The 24,116-nt window shown below is 37.7% G+C and overlaps 4 protein-coding genes across 4 annotated transcripts in view; all 4 read right to left on the bottom strand.

Moving 5' to 3' along the window:
• LOC144639170 (uncharacterized) overlaps positions 1-24,116 on the bottom strand; it is a 95,060-nt gene that overhangs the window by 20,384 nt on the left and 50,560 nt on the right. The window lies entirely within an intron of this gene.
• Positions 8,318-9,469, bottom strand: LOC144639110 (trace amine-associated receptor 9-like). Its single transcript, XM_078498361.1, has one exon. The coding sequence runs from the start codon at positions 9,467-9,469 to the stop codon at positions 8,318-8,320; it is 1,152 nt and encodes a 383-aa protein (XP_078354487.1).
• LOC144639109 (beta-1 adrenergic receptor-like) lies at positions 17,028-18,242 on the bottom strand. The gene has a single exon (XM_078498360.1). The coding sequence runs from the start codon at positions 18,183-18,185 to the stop codon at positions 17,028-17,030; it is 1,158 nt and encodes a 385-aa protein (XP_078354486.1). The 5' UTR covers positions 18,186-18,242.
• On the bottom strand, positions 22,949-24,100 carry LOC144639108 (beta-1 adrenergic receptor-like). The gene has a single exon (XM_078498359.1). The coding sequence runs from the start codon at positions 24,098-24,100 to the stop codon at positions 22,949-22,951; it is 1,152 nt and encodes a 383-aa protein (XP_078354485.1).

The raw sequence follows: 24,116 nt of genomic DNA, 5'->3' as shown, positions 1-24,116 counted from the left end.
GACAGTAGCAGTGGTTGATAAATCGATTCGGCCGGCAAATCTTCTTTTCGAAAACTGAGATTTGTCGGCCCTTTATCATGCGGTGTGCAGATAATGTATTTCACACTTGCGTAACTTCCGGCACATGAAATCGACAACCGCCGTGACCAGATCCCAGATAGCACCCTGCGTTTTGGTATAGTATTGGTTGAGGCACCATATTATTGCTATATTAATATAAGCTCTAAATGAAAAACTTTTGGGCTGAACATGTAATTAAGTTTCACTTTAGGTAGCTACCGTTTGTGAAAGTTGCTAAATAGTTGCATGACAGCGCTTTTAACTCCCGGGTCTAAGGTTCTTCTGTTGCGTTGCTTCGCTTTATAGTTTTTTTTTTTGTTCTTACCTTTGTCCAAGTTCTTGATTAGGTCAAGGCAAAACGGGTGAAAGCAAAATCTAAGATGTTATCGTTGGATCCGTCTTCCGTGAATGTTAAAAAATATGACCATGTATATATTCTGTTGGGGTCCGGCGTAAACAAGGGAAGGTGCCCCCCGCCAGAGCTTGCGGGGAGGGACAAGCGCCTCGCCGTCAGGGAACCCAAATGTTTTAAAAATATCATAGTCATTATATAAATATTTTGTTTTTAAACCTGTTTTCCGGTGTGTTTTTGAGTTGATTTGGAAGCTATTAGGGGAAAACGGTTTAAGTTTCAAATATTATCCGCAGTCTATTCCTTCATAAATAAGACGGTTATAATTATAATACGACTCAAGTTTCCAAACAACAAGAGATATAAAGTAATAACTTTATAATCACCTTAATTCTCAATTCAATAGGCGAACTTTATTAGGAAGGAGTTGTCGAAGCTGGGGTATTCCCCAAAAACGGCTCTGTGCCGTCCAATGAGGTCGTGGTTTTGGGTTCCCGATCTAGAACGGGATTTTCAATATCAGACGATATCTAGAACGAGATATGGTATTTTGAACACACAAAAGTTCCAAAATATCAGCAGCCAAAACGGGGTGACTTGTTTCTAGAACGCGGTATCTTTTGAATGCAAGTTCTTTCTAACTGAATACCAGAGGCCCTTCCAATTACGCTGGTAAAAAGGGAATGTTATGCTTCTAACAATGCTTGTTTTTTGTCCGATATAATGCTCAACTGTAATTATGCTCATTTTTTTTAATAATGCTACTTTGGTATAAATGCTTTGTTGTACTTTGCAGAAATAAATACAAAATATGGCATCACGTCAGAAGTCCATAACAAACTTCTGATTACGTGTACTTTTCTTCACCTAGCTTAATCTAATGAAGTGAAAGCACCCTTTCCTTAATTTTTACACCAATAATTTTTTATACAGTCATAAATGTTCAGCGTTTTATTATAAATTGTTTACCGTGACTGGTATTACAACTGCATATACATGATATATGGTCCCTTTTTTCCCCACCCCTTCCCCACCTTTCCTTCCCGCTTTTATTTCGCCCAATCCTCCACAGGAGAAAGAAGGAGAGCTTGTTTACAGGCTAGACTACACAGCGGAATATATATTTTTAACTGACATTCACGGGAGACGGATCCAACGACGCCATCTAAGGCTTTGTGTACAGCCAACTCTCTCTGAAACGGGTACCTTCGGGACCGGCTCCAACTCAGTTCGTCTAAAAGAGATCTCCGTCTTATAGGGATTTTAACGTCGTTTCAAATTTTCCACTGAAGAAGGGACAAGAATTTGAACAAGGGTAAGAACTGGATAAAAAATATGAAACAAAGCGAAGCAACGCAACAGAAAAACTTTCCACCCGGATTTCATGCAACCATTTAACAACTCTCTCGAACGGTGGCTAACTGAAGTGAAACTTTATTACAAGTTCAGCCCAAAAGTTCTTCATTGAGAGCTTATGTTAAAATGATAAAAATAGTGCCTCGACCAATATTTCGAAAAGGAGGGTGCTATCTGGTCACGGTGGTTGTCGATTTCATGTGCCGGAAGTTACTCAAGTGTGAATTAATTATCTGCATACCGCAGGACAAAGGGCCGACAAATCTCAAATGGCGGTTTTCGAAACGAAGATTCGCCGGCCGTATCGATTTATCTACCACTGCTGCTAAGCTTTAAGTTGATTTAAAGCAAAGTACTTCGTATTCCTGTTTACACTGATCAGTTAAGACTCAGGACTGTTTTCAAGAATGCATGGAAAAGAACTGTCACTTCAATACGTGGAAATCAGTTACAAATGGCGCGTCAAGAAAATTGGATAACAGCTTCGCCGAGGGCTTAGGTTTTGTCGTAAATGAGGAAAACAGGATTTACAACATATCAGCGAACACCACGGTAAGCAAGTCTATGTTTTTATTTTACTCAGTTGAAGTTCACATGGGGAAAATTAACCTTTGCGTGGAATGTTTACATAATGTTGATAAGATCAACAATGTCACGGTCGGTTAAATTAACGAATTTTAAGCAACTTTGAGATCTGAAAGCATCGCACTAAATCATTTCTCCAGGAAATCCTTTTAGTATCGAAAAGAACAATCATTTATCTGTCTAACACCAAATTTTCGGCCATTTATTTCGCTTCGCTCATACTTAAATAAAGCGATAAGTTTGACCTATTTTGAATTAAATCAAAAGTGTGTCGAATAAACTTAATTATATTTTGTAAATAAAAGGACTTTAAGAGCAGAAATTGCTTTCGACGTACTAATTTGATGTTATTCTTCGATATTAAACAGGTATTTTTCTTCCAGAGTGCTTTATTTTTCGACGCGAAGCTAACAAACTCGGCATAAATTTTGAGCTCCGAAAGCGTCAATTTTGCTGGATTTTAGAATTATCGATTTTCTCGAAAACAAATCGATATTTAGCCAAACAAAGTATACTGTGATTTATTTTATATTAAGGCCTACCCATGGTAAGAGAATGAGCGAAATCCATTTAAGGACTCTTACCGACACATGTTTGACCGTAGGAAACCTGTGCTCTTAAGGTCGCGGGGGACACCTTAGGCTCATCATTATGCATTTATTGCGTTGCAGAGTCGACTCACATCGACAACTTCTTACTTCTCCTGTCTGTCAGCACTTCAGTGCACTTGGTCTTCTCTGCTCACTATGACTGTTTCTGGTCGCTTCATATCTCGCGGTCTCCCATTCCCACGATGCACGCTGCGGCTCGGGTTTCCTTTCGTCAGGTCTCGTCGCCGCGACTCTCTCTCCTGTCACCATGGCCGATGGTGCGTCGGTCCCACCTCCTCCACTCACCCGCCCCCCCCCTGTGCGCCGTAACCCCATTCCAAAACGACCCCCGCGACCTTAAAAGATGCAGGTCAAGCAAAATTTCCCTTCATGAATTTATTCATGGCGTTGGTATCCCCCGCGACCTTAAGTCAGCTTTTTCCACGAATTAAAAAAATGGCTAAAGACTTAAGAAATACCAAGGAAGAATTTTTTGCTTAATAATACGCTGTATGAAAAACACAATTCATTTCTTATAAACATGCGTCAACGTCGACGAATTTAACAATGGTCTTAGAAGAGACGGTCTTAAAATTCGCGTTGCGCCAGACTGAACGTCTCGAGGTGTTAAAAACAAACCGTTACGACCAACCTTGGGCACACTGACTGAAAATGATCAAAGTTTTTAAAACAACAAAAGACTAGATCAATAAGGTGTTGAAATTTACCTTATAAGAGAGGAGACTGAATTCTTCTTTCCGGATGCCCAAAAGACGATAGCAAGTGTTATGAAAGAAAGTTTATTTAACGGAGAGGCACACCCTTTGACGTGATTGGTTTGCAAATGATACGTTGTACGTATTATCAACCAGTAAAATAGACAGGAAAAAATATCATTTGCTATAACAGATGTTTTAATCTTAGTCTACGTTTTCCAAGAATTGAGTAATTAACAATGGCTTAAAGAAAGTCGCCCCTATCAAACTTTTTATTTTAAAATATTAATTTTTACACATTTCTAAGAATGCGGTTATTTTCTGTTAGCTTTGAAAAAGTTAAAATGTTGATAAATTCATCTGTAAACAGTATAAATTCGTCCTTCTTTCTGAATAACTTCTCAGCACTTCTCGGTATTAGTCGAAGGAATATTTTTTCAGATAGTATGCTTCAATATACTCGTAAATAAAGCAAGTTTGTAAAAATGCAAAAACGCTACTAAACTCCGAATTTTTCCATATCAATTTTTTAGAGAATCCAAACAGTCTGTCACAATCGACCCCCTACCAATCTTATTTATTTCTAAACATTTCCAAGAATTTGCTTGCTTTATCCACAGGTTTATATTGTTTTCACAGAAAGCGATCGTAGCCTCATGATTTCAGTTTGATAAAGATTCCTTTTTCAAATCCTTACTTGACTTTCATATGCCCGCCCTGTTCTGAGAAAGTGAAAATCATCTGTAAACAGTATAAATTCGTCCTTCTTTTTGAATAACTTCTCAGTACTTCTCGGTATTTGTCGAAGGGATATTTTTTCAGAAGGTACGCTTCAATATACTCTTCATGCAAATTTGCAGAAACGTTACTCCGAATTTTTTTCTATCTTAATTTTTTGAGGATCTAAACAGTCAGTCACAATCAACCCCCTACCAGTCTTATTTATTTCTAATCATTTCCAAGAATTCGAATTTGCTAGCTTTATCCACAGGCTTACATTGTTTTCACAAAAAACGATCGTACCCTCATGATTTCAGTTTGAGAAATATTCCTTTTTGAAATCCTTACTTTAGTTTCTTTCCTCGGTTTTTTGTTTTCACTCTTGTTGGAAAATTCATCTTCATTATCAGATAAAGTAAAGAAAGGTTTCCTTTTTTTTTCAGACAGCGAGATATTGCCCAGTGTTGAAGTTTGATACTGATTGACACTGGCATAACGAGAAATCAAAACTATCGAAATTGTTAACTAACTCAAAACTGGCAAAAATTTAAAAGATTATACAAGAAAAGACGACGTGGCTTATAGAGATAACCACTATGACGAAGAGTTCGTGTTTTAACAAAAACAGTTCTTTTTTGGTTCAAAGAAATATTTGATGCATACTTTAACTGCAGGTGTTAATCGCCTTGCCTAATTTTTCCAAGAATTGTAACTCAACAAAACAAAGGCGATTCACGAATTACCCCCACATTTGTTTGTTTTCTGCATTTCCAAGAACGCGTTTGTTTTGCACCATTGGAAAATACAGTCGGTCTGGTTAATTGAAATTCGACAGTGAAAAGTTTGTTCCCTGCACCGCTTTCACCTGCTTCTCTTTGAAGAACGAAAGGCAGCAATTGCAACCAAGATAATAAGAATTGCAACTGGAATAATATTGAGGCATGATTTTGAAAATGTTAATGTTGTCGAGAGTCTGGTCCATTTTGATTCTTTACCTTATTAGTGAACAAACCTCGATGTAAAGAGCAAATTAAATAAGTTCACATTTCCAGCAGCCAAAAAAATTAATATACATGATTGACTTTGACTTCAATAATGTAACAAGTTCAAGAAACACGAGCATTGAGCTTGCTGAAACTCATTTCTGCAATTACTGAAAAGCGAGGATAAATAAAACCAAACACTGATGTCTCATGGATAAATTACAAATCAGAAATTCGTTTACAAAATAACTGAGTAAGTTCGTATTCTTCTTTAGGGTGAAGTTTGCAGCAACTCCTTTTCTTTTTGATAAATTCACAGTGAGCTATAGTATTTGTTGATAAACGCACGTTTAAAAGAAGGTTTCCTCTTCATTTAGCAAAGCTGTATTTTATAGCTAAAGTTTAAGAAAATCCAGTCTTCTATGATTATTAAAACTCTCCAGAAATTTGGGTCCGTGCTAACCCTGAATTAATGTCAACTCAAGTCAACAGAGGCATAGAACCAAAGAAATATTTACGCCGAGGTATTTCTTGCTTAGTAATACTTTAAATGAAGAAGAACAATAACAAAAAGATCCAAGCTAGCAAGATTAGTAAACCAAGCAACGGACTACTCGGTAAAACAAACCGCCTAGAACACCTTACAGTTTTAAAACAATTTGAAGTGTGACGCAATTTGAAAACTAGAATAACAAGATCCATTTGACGGAATAAAAAGGTGAAATTTACCTTACAAAAGAGATAATAAACTTGGAAAATGTGTCTTCTTTCTAATTGTGGACCACAGTCGGGTGGCAAGCTCAAATTAAAGAGGTTGTGTTATGAGAGAAAGTTTATCTTCATCAAACGGCTACAAGCCTTGGACGTGATTGGTTTGAATATGACTGTTGTACGAGTTATCAACCAGTAAGAGAGAAAGACAAAAATAAACATATACTATAACAGCTGTTTCATCTCACCCTGCGTTTTCAAAGAGTTCCAACTATCAGGTACTCAAACAGCATCACTTCTTTAATTTTGTTTGTCTTCAATATTTCCTAGAATGTAGTCGTTTTTCAATTGAATGCAGAAATGCGTAGAAATTAATCGTTAAAAGTTTGATTTCGCCCTGCTCTTTGAAAAGCTTTTGCTCTTGATAGTCATTAACGAATTCAAGTCGGATTCAAGTCGAATGAATTCAAGTTTTCAAATAAATATTGTTTTCCAGTACATTTCCGAGAATTTGGCAACTTTGAGTCTACCTTATTATAGGAAATTAACGCTTGTGTAAATTAAGGTATTTGAAATTAACGCAACTTCAATTAACACAAATCGAGGGAAATATTACTTCCCAATAAAGGAAATTAACGCGAAAGAGAGGGTAACATTTCAAAATGAAGGAAATTAACGCGACGTACACAAAGAAAAACACTTATTAAGACAACAGGAACAAGTTTATTTCACTTAAGGTGTATAATCCGAGACGGAAACAATGTTCGTGATACTAAACCCAAACGTATGGGTTAAGCGAAGGAATCTGACCGCTTCGAGCGTCCACCCTGAAGACATTATGCTTTTTCCTAGGAGTTAAGATCGTCTGGACGGTATCGAAAAATTGGGGCCAAAATAATGGAATTAAGGTCGCGGAAATTGACGCTCTACTTAGTTAACGACGCGGAAATAAACGTTAACAAAAATTAACGCGACTTAAATTAACGCGAATTTTTGAAAATGGCGTTAATTTCATGAAGCGTTAATTTCATATAATAGTAAATTTGAAAAAATTAATCGCGCTCTCATAATTCCACTTTTTAAATATTCATTTCAAAATCCTAAGCTGGAATATAAGGCAAAGAGGGCGTTTTATAACATAAAATAACAAGCGGTTCTCAAATTGCCAAACTGGATGTGACTACGGCACATAGTTTTTAGGAAGGGAGTCGGAACCGGGAGTCGTGAAACTTAATTATCTATTAAATGGTGAATTTATATAACTATATTTTTCTCACGTTTCCACCTAGCTACACCCTTTTCATAGACTTTCTTCAGTAAACGTTTCCTTTTTTCTTGTAAACAATAATTGCATACCCAGCATGTTATATCTGATTCCTTAAAAAAAACCATCGAAACCTTCCTTCCTCGAAATTTAAGGGATTTTTCTAACGCGCAGTTACGCACGTGCAATATAATAATTCATAAGTCTCAATAACCCAGCACTAGAGACATGTACGCGTTGCGGCTCTATTTTTTAAAGCAGGTGCTCGACCAAATGAAGTCCCAATCCCTTGACCCGGTTTTAACAGACCGTAGACCGTTTCCGCATTTCGCTTGGATGCCCAACAATGGTTTTTTAAGTCGATGGTCGAGGCTCGGGTGAACACTTTTAATATATTTACGTAGCTGGCGTAGAAAATGGTCAGTTACGGTTTTGATATTCTATACAATTGTCTATAATTTTTTTCCCGCGAACCGTGTCAATTTGCGGGAAATTACAGACAAATGTATGGGAAATGAACGTAACTGAACACTTTATATCCCGGCTACTTCCTTCAAACTTGGTGAATAAAAACTTTTCCCTTTTACAATTCATAAGTTGTCCAGAATTCAATTTTTGAAAAAGATATTTGTCGTCGGACTCTCATAGAAACACTGTAATTTCTAACCGCGTTTCCTACCCGTCAAGATGGCGTCGAAAGCCGTTGTTAACGCTTCCTCTAACCATAATTTCCTTTCTCTACCTTTTGCTTTCTAAATCCATTTTCAAGAAACAATCAAATGCAAATGAGAATTATTTCGCAAAAAACTGCACAAAAATACAACCAAAGTAACTTGAATTAATTTTAATGGCACAAGCTCTTATCAATATCGTTCAAGAGGACTACGTTTTTTTCTCTGTGTAATCGATAAAATAGCAAGATGTATAGCTTAGACAACTATAAACATGTTGACATACTGTAACACGAGTTTCTTATCGCTTTATTCTATACAAATAATTTCCTCGGCCTGATTATGGAGGAATGAAAGCAAGACTGGTTCTTGTCTTGCTACGGTCACTGAGAAAGCTTCAGAAGTGGTAGGCTGCATTTCAGGTCGATATTGTTTTCTTTCCATCATCTCTATTGGTGGCGGGCTGTTTTCTGGCTGTCTATAATGTACAATCTCAAGAGCAGCGCGGCGCATCTTCTTCACACGCCAAAAGAAAATAATAGGGTCAAACAGATTTCCTAATTGATTAACAGTCGAGATCCAACTCCACAAAACGCTTATAATATGTGGTGGTATGACATTATTAGTAGAACTTACGACTGCAATAATAACTATTGTCGGTAAATAAGATAATACTAGCGCAGCCAGAATGATTGTTAAAGTGTTGGTCGCTTTGTTCTCTTTCTTCAGTCTTTTAGCTTCTTCCTGGGGCAGCTGTTCAGTTTGGAGGCGTTTATTTTGACGTCGTGTTTCTAAGAAAATATAACAAAAAGTGTAGGTAACAACGGCAATGTAAAATGTACCGAGAAGGACCAGAAGAGCATCTTTCACTTTGGAATATTGCAAGTAAGGTTCTGTTCCACTGTCAATAACAGCCAAGACAATTTCTTGGATAGTTACAAGAAAACCAATAGTCCAGGCCAAAGCAAGACCAGTTATTAGCCGTTGTTTGGTGACAATGGTCCGGTACCTTAATGGGTGCTTGATAGCAATATAGCGATCTAAGCTTAATAATACGAGGGTACCCAACGAGGTCAGGCCACCTCCTAGCTTGGCTACCGTGAATGCCTTTTCCATGCTGCAGAATGGTCCATCACTAAGGATCCGCTTAACCTCCATCGCGATGGCTATAGGTTGAGCAACCAGCCCACCCAGCAAATGTGTTCCTGCCAGACACGCCACAAGTATGTTGGAGTTGGTTCGCAGTTGGTGTCTAGCTACCACGGCTAAGATGATCATAGCATTTAACAGGATAGCCGGAATGACTGCTAATAAATTGATTACGGTTAAAGCTATTAGATGTGGATATGTTACTTCCGTCAGGTACGTTTCTTTCCAAAGGGAGCCGTCATACAGATAATGGCATTCTTCGCTCTCTGGATTTGAAGAGTTCGTGGATGAAGGCGAAACAGCATTCGCCATTTTGCTGGCGAGGAAAAACAAATAAATAAAGATTAAAGGAAGGGGAGATACCAGCAGGTGTGTGTTTCACATTTAGATCAATTATCCTTAATATCATAAGGAAATAAATAGGGGATTAGCCAATTATATTATTTTATTTTATTTGTTATTATTATTTGTTGGTGTCTTGGCTCATCTATCCACTTAATTGATTCGTCATTAATTTTCTGTCGATCGATTTTCCTTTTGGTAGCCGATATTTTAGGATATCTTTTTTTTTTTAACATGACCTCACATGATTGGAAACGTAATGTGAGAAGTGTTAAAGGTCAAATGGACAGAAATTTTAAAATGCCATTTTAACCAACCAAACGCTAAAACTATCCATTATTGAGTGAAATAAATAAAGAAATTTGCTTTTTGAGCCTTAAAGCGTGAATTACAGCAAAAAATACGAAGATTTCCGAAGGCTTCACGAAAACGTTTTTCAATGACCGCGCACTGAAATGGAAGGAATGGAACGAGATTTTAACGTCATAATTGGTGTTTTTGAGGACGACCGCAGACCGATTCCGCATACTGCACCGACAGCAACGTCAACGACAACGTCTGGTGGAAAATGAATTTATACTTTCCTTGGGGATCTCACAACTTTCCGGACGTTTTCTGCTTATTAATCGGGCGCCGTGGCCGATTCGTGTTTTACCCTTTGGAGTCGTGGTCGATAGTCTCCTGTCGGCCAAAAACGACGGGGATAGCCTCGGTCAATCGGTTTCATTTCAGTTTTGACAGTAAATCGTTGCAGGTACACTGGGTCGACTTTTGGGCTAATCTGCAATCAGGTTCTCTTCTTTGCTTCGGCGGGAGGACAGAGGAAAAAGCTTAAGGGCCAAAGTACTAATATTCACTATTGTGAAACTGCAGTTGCTTTGACAATTTGAAGCTATTTTTGTAAATAAAAGAGGTTATACCGTAACGTCTTTCATGTCACGCAATGTGGCAAACTTTGAAACTAGACGCTTTGCTGGTTTCTACAAATAGCGGTGTGATCTGGCGGTATATTTTTTGAGGCGGAATCCACTTTAAAACTATTTTTTATTAAGCAAGAAGTGTGTCGATTTTCATTTCCGCACAGTTGGCCGTCAAAGTCGCCTGTCACAAAGAGTAGAATGTTTGCACAGCATGTTTTGGATATATTTGAGATTTGGTTAGTGACGTTAGTAAGACACTCATCAAGACGTTAGCGAAACATTGGCAATGTACAGTATTGGTGCGAACTTGAATGAAATTTTTTACAAAATCAATAAAGCTATCGATGGAAACGATGACTTCAAAATAAAAACTTTGAATAATTATAAAAATACCAATTACATTTTATTTTAATTAAAGTTTATCACGGTTTGTAAAAATCACAGGCAAAAATGATCAGGAAAACAAAACAGGCAAATTGGTTTTATTTACGAAAATACAACATTCTTAAGAAAGAGTTTGCTTTCACCATTCATGGAAAATTACATTCCACACGAAATTTGCACACATTTAAACTTGCAAAAAAGAAGCATCTCTGCCGAGACATAATAGTGAAACCCTGCATTAATAATTATTGTATTCTGATCTCATTGTTATTTTTTATGCATTAACTATTTGAAAGTGGTTCTCATTGATGAAAGCAAAACGGTTTTTCATTCAACTGATTGAAGTATTTATAGACGTGAAAACATTCGCTTAATCAAATAACATTCTGCACGAAATATTTTCTCAGTATCCTTTTGTCCCGAAACTTTGAGGAAATTGAAATCTTTGTTGGACAGTACTGCATAAAAGCAGTTCAGAGAACTGAATGAAAAGATAAGAACCATATTGTAAAGGGAATTTTAAAACTTTATTTTGGCTCATTTTGACGAGATTCAGCATTTTCTAAGACTGCCAGTAAACGGCTGTATTTTGTCTGTCCCTCACGATTTTGCTACGGTTTCGAACGAGCTAATCTTTCAACATAATATAATGGTAGCGAGCAGACGTCGGTTCGTTCCCAATTTTTTAATACGGTATACGGACCCTCTGTACCGTATAAAACGTTTTGGGAACAAACCATTGTGAACTTATTTTCTATGTTGATCAGCAAAAATCCTTAGTACGACATGGGGTTTGTTATCAAGTACGTTAATACTGCAGGGTGTATAACCTTAGAGAGTTATTATCAAGTGTGTTTTGTTTAATTAGCGGTTTATACTCTAAGGTCTTGGCATGGGAATTCAAAATTATGGCAAATCTCCGTTCTTCTCTAACTGTTTGGCACGGATTAGTACGCGTACAAACGAAAAACCAAGAAAAAGCATACTGAAACGGTCAGGAAATGAATGCCAACATTGAATTGAATGGAAAATGCCGAAAATAACATTTGAAATCAAGCATCTATTTTTTTTTTTTGGGGGGGGGGGGGGGGGGCATGCCCTCAGACCCCGCTAGGTGACTCGCGCCTTTGGCGCTCGAAGAGTACCCTGTCGCCTACTTTCCCAAACCATGTTATTGAAAGCCCTGATTTGTAAAAGCTTTAACGCTTCTATATTTTTCCACATTATTCTTTTTTTGCTTTGACGTGAAATGAATTTCCTTTTCAGCCATTAAACTGGTTTAAGCTGATTTTGTTAAAGATTGTAACGCAATATAAATTTTCAAACCTAAGCTGGAGCTTGCCTAGGCTTGTGTGTTAAAAAGAAGATGACTTCTAGAGCTCACGGAAACTGCATGACATATGCAGACCTCGGACTACTGTGTAACGGTCACCCAAAACCTCCGCTTTGTTGACGCCACCCCCTTCCCTCCCCCAATTCAAAACGCTGGTGAGGGTGGATGTAATTGGAGTAGAAAGCTCGATGGGATAGGGTGGAGTAAAAGACTGCAGCAGAGGGGAGGGAGGGGGAGGATTGGAGTAGAAAGGGAGGGACAGGTGGGGGCGAAAGGCTAAGTAGAGGGAAAGGGAGGGAGAATTAAAATCTATGCTTGGTTATATCCTTTAAAAAACTTTGACTTCTGTTATTTTCTCACAAGAACAAAACTTAAGTCGGGGTTCTTCCTGAATTTGAATGAAATTTTAAGAGATTTAAAGAAGGGATTGAAGAAAAAAATGAAAACACCACCAAACAATTGACTCCCTCGCAAAAGCACTCCAGGTTGTCAGGGGACTGTTTGGTGTTAAAATCACATTAAATCTCCAATATTTCTTATTTGTCTAAATTTTGCTAATCCTTTGAGAAAAACTATCGCGTCCCAGACATCACCCAAAATTGCCCAAAAATTAACAAAATACTGCAAAACAAAGATATATGGGATAAGTAAAGCTTTTCTGGATTTCTTGAAACGCGGCTGAAATGGTTTTCAGTATTTTCCAGCCCTTATACTTTGGGTCAGTACTACTATTCTTCATCAGTTGTTATTACAGTAATGGCATGTAACAAATACCTAATCACTGGTCAACAAGTTGTGATCATTTTCTTGACAATAGTAGTTACCTGATAAAGAGTTGTAGTACTATTGCATCAAAGTGCAAGGGCTGGAAAATACCGAAATGTGTCAGCCACCTAAAGCGTTGGAAAAATGGTCTTCAGGTAAAACCCCGCCTTTATTAAGTATGCGAAAAGGCTGCACTTTGCTAAGTGTTAAAATTTATATTTTCTAGTCTTCTAGTTCAATCGTTTATTTGTATTGTGCGAAATATATTTATAAATTGAGACCATTATGTCATAAAGTAATAATGCAATCTTGAAAACATTCCAGATATTATGTTCCACACACTAATACAGCTCATGCAGACTGTGACTTACGCAAACCTCCGACTGAGTGTTACTTAACTGACTGTTTTTCTAGTGATTTTTACTGTACTGTACCCTGCCTTTCAAGTTAAAGCAGTTAGTTAATTATTAACCGCCCGATTTTAAGCTACTTAAGCTTCTTGTTTATCGCTTTCAGAACTAGTTCCGCTGAATATTCAAAGAGAGCGTTTAACCCCAAATAAAAAAACCAAAAATTAGCCGTCGTGGCTGACGTTATCCAAAATATGCAGAATTTCGTCATTTCACGTTGTTGTTCGGCAGTGAACGGCTTTGAAGTGTCCAAGATTCAAAACGCACGTGCACAGTTAAGGCACGTGCAGATAATTCTGCTCATTAATGTTAAATGCTAATGAGAAAGAATAATAGAGATTCCTGATTTGTTGCATACCAGCGTGCATTCTACCTGTGTCTCACATAATACGCAAAACGACAGCAAACAAGACTTTAAGCTATTTTTGATCTTTAGCTACTTTATTTAAAAAAATGCGCGTCTCTGAACAACAACCAACAATCAATCAACTGAAAAACGGCCGAACAGAACGAAATAACTGCTTGAAATGTCACTAGACACATTTATTTAAATTCTAAGGTGCGGTCTGCGGAATTGGTCTGCGGTCGTCTTCAAAAAAACCAATTGTGACGTCACAATTTTTTATTTCCGACAATTTTCCGGCAATTTTTCCAAACACTCTACGATTCTGAGAGCCTAAAAAGAACATTTTTCAACTTGCAATATCTCTGCAATGTAATGTCCGATTACAATGAAACTTCAGGATATATTTCTTACGCTCTTAATAAACACATGGGCAAAAAATGAAAAAAAAAAAAATCGAAATTTCTGTTCATTTGACCTATAAAAGGCCATTATAATCAAGCCATTGAATTGAGGAAAGTTAGGCAGTGTATAACAAACCAAACGCTTAATCCTTACAAAGTCGTCTCAAAAAAGGAAATTCGGCAACATCCCCACGCAAGGAAATTCAAGTTTTGTTCTGAATTAACAAAGAAATTAATTCTTATATGAATTGAACGTAAGTATGGTTTATTTAGCCCATGTGGTTGCCTTGTCATTTTGGCTCATTAAAATTTAAAAGATTTTATTCAGGTTAATTAACAAATACTATGGAATATCCCACGAGTCACTTGTATTTTTGCGGCATACACACGAGCCTTTTGTCATAAAAAGCGGATGACACGACTGGTCAATGGTCATTCGGCATCTGTTTCACGCCAAAGCTTTGTAATAAGTTTCCTTTTGGTCAAGAACATAATTTGGCACCTTTTTTTTCACTGGTCAATTTATAGCGTTCTACATACGATTGGTTTGCATTTTCGTGGCCGCGCTTAAAAGAATGGTAGACGTTTTGAGGTGAGAAAAGTTGTAAGGTGAAACGAAAACCTTTTCGTTTAAAAGAGGGAGAAGTTTTTTAAATTGAACCTTTGTCAAAAATGCGGAAGACATGACCGGCCAATGGTCATTCAGCATCTGTTAAGCTTTGTTATAAGTTCCCATATCAATGTTTTTGTTTTTTTCTATCAAAATGTTCGATATTTCACAAAAAAATCGTCAATCAAACTACGGAGAGCTTCATTTATTTTCTGGAAAAATTTCAACAGAGCGTCCTGCAAAAATTTAATTTCCGACGTCTGCCGTTTGGCGTTCGTACGCGGAAATGAGTAGTTTTTGTGTTTGTCGTAAATATGGGTTTTTTCCGTATATTTATGTAAGATCAATTTTAGAATTCGATACAATGGTAAGAAAATGAAAAGCAAGCTCGCGTTTTCCGTTTTCCGTATAAGGTCATGCTTAATTTCTCCAATATGCCATAAATACGGCTTAGTAATTTTTGCCGTTTCAATTGAAAATGAAACGCCTGAACATAGCCACTTTTGTTATTTGCCATTACAAACAATGGCGAACACAGCAACACTTCACAAAGTAAGCTGGAAAATAACTGAAAAAATAATAATTTGCACCTTTCTGTTTTCGCGCTACCTTTAACGTTGTCAGTGACTAATAGTTTTGTAAAATATTAATCAAAACGGCGTTAAATTAAAAGCAGTTTTACACGGTAAATGTGTACAGAAAATGCACAAAAACGCCAACAAAAACACGCTGTGTTACTGTCAGAAGAAAGCCTGAATCAAATATTAGCTGTATAAACCGTTATTTTTTCTAGAATTTACAGTGCAAATGAACAGTTCTAGTGCATGTTATTTATCACATTGAGAAGGAGACAAGCAAAGACCGAGCACGAAAGTGAAGGATAATGAAGCAAATTTTCGAGCAAATACTAGCTAAAATCTCATGAACGCTTTTCATTCGATTTGTCTTTACCTATTATGTAACTATGTAAACGGCCTGTTTTAGAAATTTTAAGCGATTTAAACAAAGGAGAAGGAGCCAGCCAGCTGAGCTCGGAAGTGAGCGACGAACAAGATTCTTGCTTACCTGCTTAATGCTTTTTCTTCAATTTCTTTTTCTGCTGAGTGTTACTCCCACCTTTAAGGGCAAAACGGCACAAGCATCTAGGACACACTAACGAAAAATGATCAGGAGAACAGCTGGCCATGAATCTATTTTATTCTTTCGCTAAAACTGATGCTTTTGATTATTTTCCGCTGATTGGCCTGCACAACGTTTGTTGGCGGTTGCTTGGAAGCAAACAACATTGTTATTGAAAGTTTACCATTGTTTTTTCTTTTTGCAAAAATATACCTACGCGAATTCAACACTCAGATACACCCGTGACGTATGTTTGAAACAAAGCCCGTAAGCTTTCCAAAGCTTCTGCAATGAAAATGTGATCAGTTATTTCATAGCTCACTGGCACTAACACGATCGCCACAATCCTAAAAAAACTGTTCGAGACAAACAAGATATCACACACTTTACGCGAAAGTCTTAACTTAAAAGCGGGAAATAAGTGTTTTATCTCACTCTCCCCCTGTTCAGTTTTGTTTCATTTGGTTTGCAATTTACCAGGCTTTGTTTTCACAACACGACAATATTGACATCATTGAAGTAAGCTGAGGTACCAAATTTGGTGGAAACTTGGCCAAGTGAGTCTGACTCAACTGGTTTTTCCAGGGTGCAGCTCAGTAATATTACTAAGCCTCCGACAGCCCACCTAAAAAACATGTTTCTTTTTTAAGTTTGTCGCTTGATCGTAATCCTCCTTGAAAGAACTGTGTCACGCATTTTAGTCAAATTTGGAAATAGGATAAAAATGCCAACCAAATTGAATGAGGGGGGGGGGGGGACTGTTCATAGTCCCCTATTTTGTTGTGAAGTCGTATAGATCGATCGTTGATTTCTACGGGCCACCATCTTGGTTCATGAACAGCGGAAACAGATTTGAGTGAGGGTAATCGTTCCAGGCAACAAAATTTCAATCCGCAGGCTTAATTAAAACTAGAAATTAAAGGTTAACCTGCAGACAGATAGTGGACAAGTGTAAGCTTGTTCTTTCTTTATTCAGGGCGACAAGTGAGACTCCCGTTACAAATACAGAACTGAACCATCCAGACTGCGCCAAAAAGAGCACATGTATTAGAGACATTTGAATTTAATGAATAGGCTGTTAACATCCAATATCGAGTTTCATTTACAATTACCGATAAATATAACGACATAATTAACTACATTACTTTCTTATTTACTTATTCTCATCGAGCCCATGAGGACTATAACTACATTGATAAGTACATATCATGTTGTGACCTTTAAACAAGAAGTATATCGTTTACTCGATATGAGTTATTTCTTCGGCCTGACGATGACTGAATGAAAGCAAAACTGGTTCTTGTCTTGCTACAGCCATAGAAAAAGCTTCAGAAGTAGTAGGCTGCATTTCAGGTCGGTAGCGTTTAATTTCTATCATCTCTATTGGTGGCGGACTGTTTTCTGGCTGTCTATAATGTACAATCTCAAGAATAGCGCGGCGCAACTTCTTTACACGCCAAAAGTAAATAATAGGGTCAAACAGAGTTCCTAATTGATTAACCGTGGAAATCCAACTCCACAGAACGCTTATAATATGGGGTGGTATGATATTATTCGCAGAACTTACGACCGCAATAATAATTATTGTCGGTAAATAAGATAATACTAGAGCAGCCAGAATGATTGTTAAAGTGTTGGTCGCTTTGTTCTCTTTCCTCAGCCTTGAAGCTTCTTCCTGGGACAGCTGCTCAGTTTGGAGGCGTTTATTTTGACGTCGTGTTTCTGAGAAAATATAGCAAAAAGTATAGGTAATAACAGAAATGTGAAATGAGCCGATGAGGACCAGTATACCATCTTTCACTTTGCAACATTGCAGGTAAAGTTCTGTTTCACTGTCAATAGCAGCCAAGACAATTTCTTGAACAGTCACAAGAAATCCAATAGCCCAGGCCAAAAGAACGCCAGTTTTAATCCGTTGTTTGACGACAATAGTCCGGTACCTCAAGGGATGCTTGATAGCAATATAACGATCTATGCTTATTAACATGAGGGTGCCCAACGAGGTAAGGCCACCTCCGAGCTTGGCTACCGTGAATGCCTTTTCCATGCTGCAGAATGGTCCATCGCCAAGGATCCGCTTTAACTCCACCGCGATGGCTATAGGTTGACCAACCAGGCCACCCAGCAAATGTGTTCCCGCCAGACACGCCACAAGTATGTTGGAGTTGGTTCGCAGTTGGTGTCTTGCTACCACGGCTAAGATGATCAGCGCATTTAACAGGATAGCCGGAATGACTGCTAATAAATTGATTACGGTTACAGCAACTAGACTTGGATACGTTACTTCGAATTCTGTCAGGTACGTTTCTTTCCAAAGGGAGCCGTCATACAGATAATGGCATTCTTCGCTCTCTGGATCAGAAGAGTTCGTGGATGAAGGCGAAACAGCATTCGCCATTTTGCTGGCGAGGAAAAACAAACAAAATAAAAGAGTAAAACAGGAGGAAGGTGAGAAACCAGCAGGTGTGTGTTTCACATTTAGATTAATTAGCCTTAATATCACAAGGAAATAAATAGGAGATTAGCCAATTATATTATTTTCTATTATTTGTTATGTAACAAGAAAAAAAAGAATTTTAATGCCTTACAGTTTCGCATGGGCTCACCATCGTGTTTGTGCCATCAATATCTGCATTTCTTAAATTTGTTAAAGTAAAGTAAACGATATAACGAATTTTCTCGTTATGTAAGATATATATATTAGAAGTAGTTGACACTGCGGCTCCCCCCGCTGTTAATCATTTTTTCTTTTCTGCACATCCGTGACTACGGTCAATTTTTCCGCTTGATGTCTTGGTTCATCTATCCACTAAATTAACTGGTAATCAATTTTCTGTCGATCGACTTTTTCTTTTTTTGCTTAGCCGATATTTTAAGATATTTTTTTACGTGACCTCGCATTATTGGAAACGTTAATGCGAGAAATGTTAAAAGGCCATTACGATAAAGCCACTGAATTGACGAAAGTGAGACAGTGTGCATCAAACCAAACGCTTAATCCTTACAAAGTCGTCTCATAAATAAAATTCAGTAAACATCCCCACGCAGGGAGATTCACGTTTTGTTTTGAATTAACAAAGGAATTAATTCTTATATGAAATGAACATTGTATGGTTTATTAAGCCCATGTGGTTGCAATGCCCTATAAGATTTTTATTCAGGTTAACTAGCAAATACATTTTATACAAAGTCACCCGATCGAGAGCATCTTGCTTATTAGTAAAGAACATGGGCTTGAAAATCTAATGGGTAATTTCTTTTATATATTTTGGTTAAAATGGAGCAGTTGCGTTACATATGTACCAACACGACTGTTTTTAATTTACAAAAAGACAATGGCTGAATAAGACACTCATAAAACACATAGCCTTCGGCGTGCGCTTCAGTTAAGCTAGAAAGCAAAATTACCAAATTCAGATTGCTTTTAACACAAAACACGTTTCGTGTTGTACTTTCTCCTCAGACAAGAACAAGATTCAGTTCTCTTTTTCCTGGTCAGTTTACAGCGTTTTACACCGAATTGATTTGCATTTTTGAGGCCTTGCTAAAAAGACTAAGAAGACTTTGAATTGAGAGCAGTTCTCAGCCAAAACGGAAACGTGCTCTTTTAAATGAGGGAGAAGTTTTACAATTAAACCTTTGTTATAAAAAGCGAAAGACACGACTGGCCAATGGTCATTCAGCATTTGTTGTAAGCCAAAGCTCCTTTTTTCACTGGTCAATTTTCAGCGTTCTACATACGATTGGTTTGCATTTTCTGGGCTACGCTTAAAAGACTGGTAGACTTTTTAAATTTAGAGCAGTTTTCAGGTAAAACGAAAACGTTCTCGTTTAAACGAGGAAGAAGTTTCTTAATTAAACCTTTGTAATAAAAAGCGGAAGACACGACCGGCCAGTGAAATCGTGAATCAAAGTATGGAGAGCTTTATTTATTTCCTGGATAAAGTACAACAGAGCGTCCTGCAAAAAATTAATTTCCGACGTCTGCCGTTTGGCGTTCGTACGCGGAAATGAGTAGTTTTGTGTTTGTCGTAAATGTGGGATTTTTTCCGTATAGTTATTAAAGATCAATTTTAGAATTCGATAAAATGGTAAGAAAATGAAAGGCAAGCTCGCCTTTCCCGTTTGCCGTATAAGGCCATTCTTAATCTCTCTAATATTGCATAAATAAGGCTTAGTATTTTTGCCGTTTCAATTGAAAATGAAACGCCTGAACATAACCACTTTTGTTATTTGCCATTACAAACAATAGCCAACACAGCAACACTTCACAAGTAAGCTGAAAATAACTGAAAAAATAATAATTTGCCCTTTTCTGTTTTCGCGCTACCTTCAACGCCGTTTTGACTAATAGATTTTTAAAATATTAATCAAAACGGCGTTTAAAGTAGTTTTACACGGTAAATGTGTACAGGAAAGTCACAAAACACCAAAAATAAACACTGTGGAACTATATATATAAAAAAGGCAATAAATGAAATGTTAGCTGTATAAACCGTTATTTTTGTCCGAAATTTTAGTGCAAATGATTTCTGGAGCATTTTAAGTTATCAAAATGAGAAGGAGACTAGCAAAGACCGAGCGTGAAAGTGAAGGAAAGAATAGTCAAACACATTTCTGAGCAAATACTTGCTAACCCCTCATAAATGCGTTTTTCTTCGATATGTCTTTACCTGTTACGTAATTATGTAAACTGCCTGTTTTAGAAATTTTAAGCGATTAAGACAAAGGAGGAAAAGCCAGACAGCTGAGCTCGAAAGTGAACGACGAACAAGATTTTTTCTTACTTGCGTAATGCGTTTTCTTCAATTTCTCTTTCTGCAGAGTGGTGGCCCCACCTTTAAGGGTAAAACGACACAAACATCCAGAACGCACTTAAGAAATGATCAGGAGAACAGCTGGCCATGAACCTATTTCATTCTCTCGCTAAAACAAATGCTTTTGATTAATTTCCGCTGATTGGCCTGCACAACGTTTGTTGGCGGTTGCCTAGAAGCGACCTACATTGTTATTGAAAGTTTACCATTGTTTTTTCATTTTCAAAAATATTTCCTTTACGCGAATTCAACACTCGGATACACACGTGATGTATGTTTTAAACAAAGCCCGCCAATTTTCCAAGGCTTCTGTTGTCAAAATCTGATCGGTGAGTTCGAAGCTCACTTATACTAACAAGAGCGCCACAATCCTTAAAAAAATTATTTGAGAAAAACGAGATATCGCACACTTTATGCAAAAGTCTAGACTTACAAGTGGGTAAAAATACTTTATCCCCCTCTCCCCCTGCTCAATGTTGTTTCATGGGCTTTGCAGTTCACCCGGCTTTGTTTTCACAACACGAAAACATCGGCAGCATTGATCGAAATGGGAGAGAGCGGATTACAGACTATTTAGATTCGACACTGGGGAAAAGTATGTCATCTTATGCCGCCTTACGTCTCCCAGGATCGATATTGGATACCCATGTCGTGTTTCATTGACAGCTGTCAAAACAAGGTATCCGTTGACCAGTATTACATGACCATATCGCGGGCTTAGATTAAGAGCTCATCGAGGTCACGCGTTTTTTGAAGTTGACCGCTGATCAGGTAGTAGTTTTACATTGGATCGCGGGTTGAAGTCTTATTTCTTCTGTCTTGGATAACGACAGGATATTGTCAGCGGAATTTCTGCGATTGTATTTGGATCTAGGCTATGGAATTTTTCTTGAGTAGTTGCGTACGCCAGATGTATTGAGTAATTTCAATGACAGTGTATATTTTCAATGAGGGTATTTTCAAAGTTATAAAAAAGCAGCAAAAAATGTTTATGTGGAGCTCCGCTTTTAGGCTTGGCTAAATCTATATATTATGTTGTCTATATATTTTTCTCAATGGTATGCAAAAGCTTCGCACGATACACTGGCTAGCCGGACGAAAAGAAGGCCAAAAAAGCTTTTTATTAAAACAAAGTTGCTCGAGTGTTGCTCCAAAGCATCCAAACGTTGCTTTTTTTTAAGAAAATTTCTCAAAATATATGCTAGTCATCTCGCTCTGAAAGTAGGATTTTCATGTAATTTTACTTCAACAGAAGTACCTAAATTACATTTTAAGGCCAACATTTGTTGAATTACAAGGAATTCTTTCATTGAGAAAAAGTGTGAAGTTATCGATGACGCCATGTTTGCTGACGAGTTTGAAATACTTTAATACTGAAAGAGTCAAAATTCGAAACATCTTCGCATCTTCCTCAGAAATATTCGATAAACCACGTTAATCTTCTGAAAAGTTTACAAAATGTGCGAAAACTTTCGTTTGGCCTTTAAACAATGCAACACTCGGACAACCTTCGGAAATCTTCGGTCGAGAAGTTGGGTAGAATGCAAAAAAGTTGCTCAAAAGGAAATTGAGTTGCTTTAAGGAAAAAAGGTTGCTCGAAATATTAAAAAAGATGCCAAGAAGTTGCCGAGCCCTACCGCGCTCTGCCCTATTAAACCGCCTGTTTTGCTGACTAACCTTACTACGCAACGAAGTTTTAACCTGCAGGCTTTTTTTCTGTATTAAAAGAATACGTAAAATATGAACGACAAACTTTGGGCCTTTTCCAACGTCTTGGACGATTTAACTTATTCTTCCGTTAGGAAGGGGGGGGGGGGGGAGGGTCAAGAAAGACTCCCGTTAAAAAATAAGACTCACCGAACCAACCTGAGGGTGATGACTGCACAAAAAAGAGCACACGTATATGAAATGCATAAGCTGTTTACATCCAATTTCGAGTTTCATCTACCATTATCGATAAACATAATGACATTTATACCATGCCATAGAAAATACAGCCAATCAGAATACTGGAAAGCCGTTGTATATTCGACGGTATTCAACCCAACCTTCCCATCGTGCGCTGCGATCTTATTCTCGATGAAATTTAGTGAGCGTATTTTCTATGGCATGGTATAAAATAGTTACACAACACTTTCTCGTGGTATACTATGGAATATCCCACTTGTCACTTGTATTTTCTTCGTATACACACTCGCCTAAAGGCTCGTGTGTATACCGAGAAAATACAAGTGACTCGTGGGATATTCCATAGTATACCACTCGAAAGCGTTGCATAACTAGTATATATAACTATATTACTACGTACATGTAAAAGATATACAAACAAGAATTATTTATCGCTTTACTCGATGTGAGTTATTTCCTCGGCCTGAAGACGACTGAATGAAAGCAGGACTGGTTCTTGTCTTGCTACGGCTGTTGAGAAAGCTTCAGAAGTGGTAGGCTGCATTTCAGGTCGATAGCGTTTAATTTCCATCATCTCTATTGGTGGTGGGCTGTTTTCTGGCTGTCTATAATGTACAATCTCAAGAATAGCGCGGCGCAACTTCTTTACACGCCAAAAGAAAATAATAGGGTCAAATAGATTACCTAATTGGCTAACAGTGGAAATCCAACTCCACAAAACGCTTATTATCTGTGGTTGCAAGATATTTTTCTTAGAAGCTACGGCTACACCAAGAATTATTGTTGGGATATAAGCTAACGCTAACGCAGCCAAAATGATAGTTAAAGTGTTGGCTGCTTTGTTATCTTTCTTCAATCTGTTAGCTTCTTCTTGGGACAGCTGTTCTATTTTCAAACGTTTATTCTGACGTCGTGTTTCTGAGTATATATAACAAAAAGTGTAGGTAATAACAGCAATGTCAATTGCGCCGAGAAGGGCCATTATACCATCTTTTACTTTTGAATATTGTAAGTAAAGTTCTGTTCCACTGTCAATAACAGCCAAGACAAATTCGTGTAGAGTCACAAGAAATCCAATAGTCCAGGCCAAAGCAAGACCAGCTTTTATCCGTTGTTTGGTGACAATGGTCCGGTACCTTAAAGGATGCTTGATAACAATATAACGATCTATGCTTATTAACACGAGGGTACCCAACGAGGTAAGGCCACCTCCAAGTTTGGCTACCGTGACTGCCTTTTCTATGTTACAGAATGGTCCATCGCCAAGGATCCGCTTTAACTCCACCGCGATGGCTATAGGTTGACCAACCAGCCCACCCAACAAATGTGTTCCCGCCAGACACGCCACAAGTATGTTGGAGTTGGTTCGCAGTTGGTGTCTTGCTACCACGGCTAAGATGATCAGCGCGTTTAACAGGATAGCCGGAATGACTGCTAATAAATTGATTACGGTTACAGCAATTAGATTTGGATATGTTACTTCTGTCAGGTGCGTCTTTCTCCAAATGGAGCCGTCATACAGATAATGGCATTCTTCAAACTCTGGATCAGAAGAATTCGTGAATGAAGGCGAAGAAGCATTCGCCATTTTGCTGGAGATGAAA

The sequence above is a fragment of the Oculina patagonica genome, chromosome 14, assembly GCF_052425735.1.
Source record: "Oculina patagonica isolate OP01 chromosome 14, crgOcupat, whole genome shotgun sequence".
Classification (NCBI taxonomy): domain Eukaryota; kingdom Metazoa; phylum Cnidaria; class Anthozoa; order Scleractinia; family Oculinidae; genus Oculina; species Oculina patagonica.
The sequence above is the reverse complement of the archived record's forward strand: the minus strand, read 5'-3'. Positions and strand labels throughout refer to the sequence as shown.

Coding starts and splice junctions, on each gene's coding strand:
- LOC144639110 (XM_078498361.1), bottom strand. CDS start 9,469: ATGGCGAATGCTGTTTCGCCTTCATCCACGAACTCTTCAAATCCAGAG.
- LOC144639109 (XM_078498360.1), bottom strand. CDS start 18,185: ATGGCGAATGCTGTTTCGCCTTCATCCACGAACTCTTCTGATCCAGAG.
- LOC144639108 (XM_078498359.1), bottom strand. CDS start 24,100: ATGGCGAATGCTTCTTCGCCTTCATTCACGAATTCTTCTGATCCAGAG.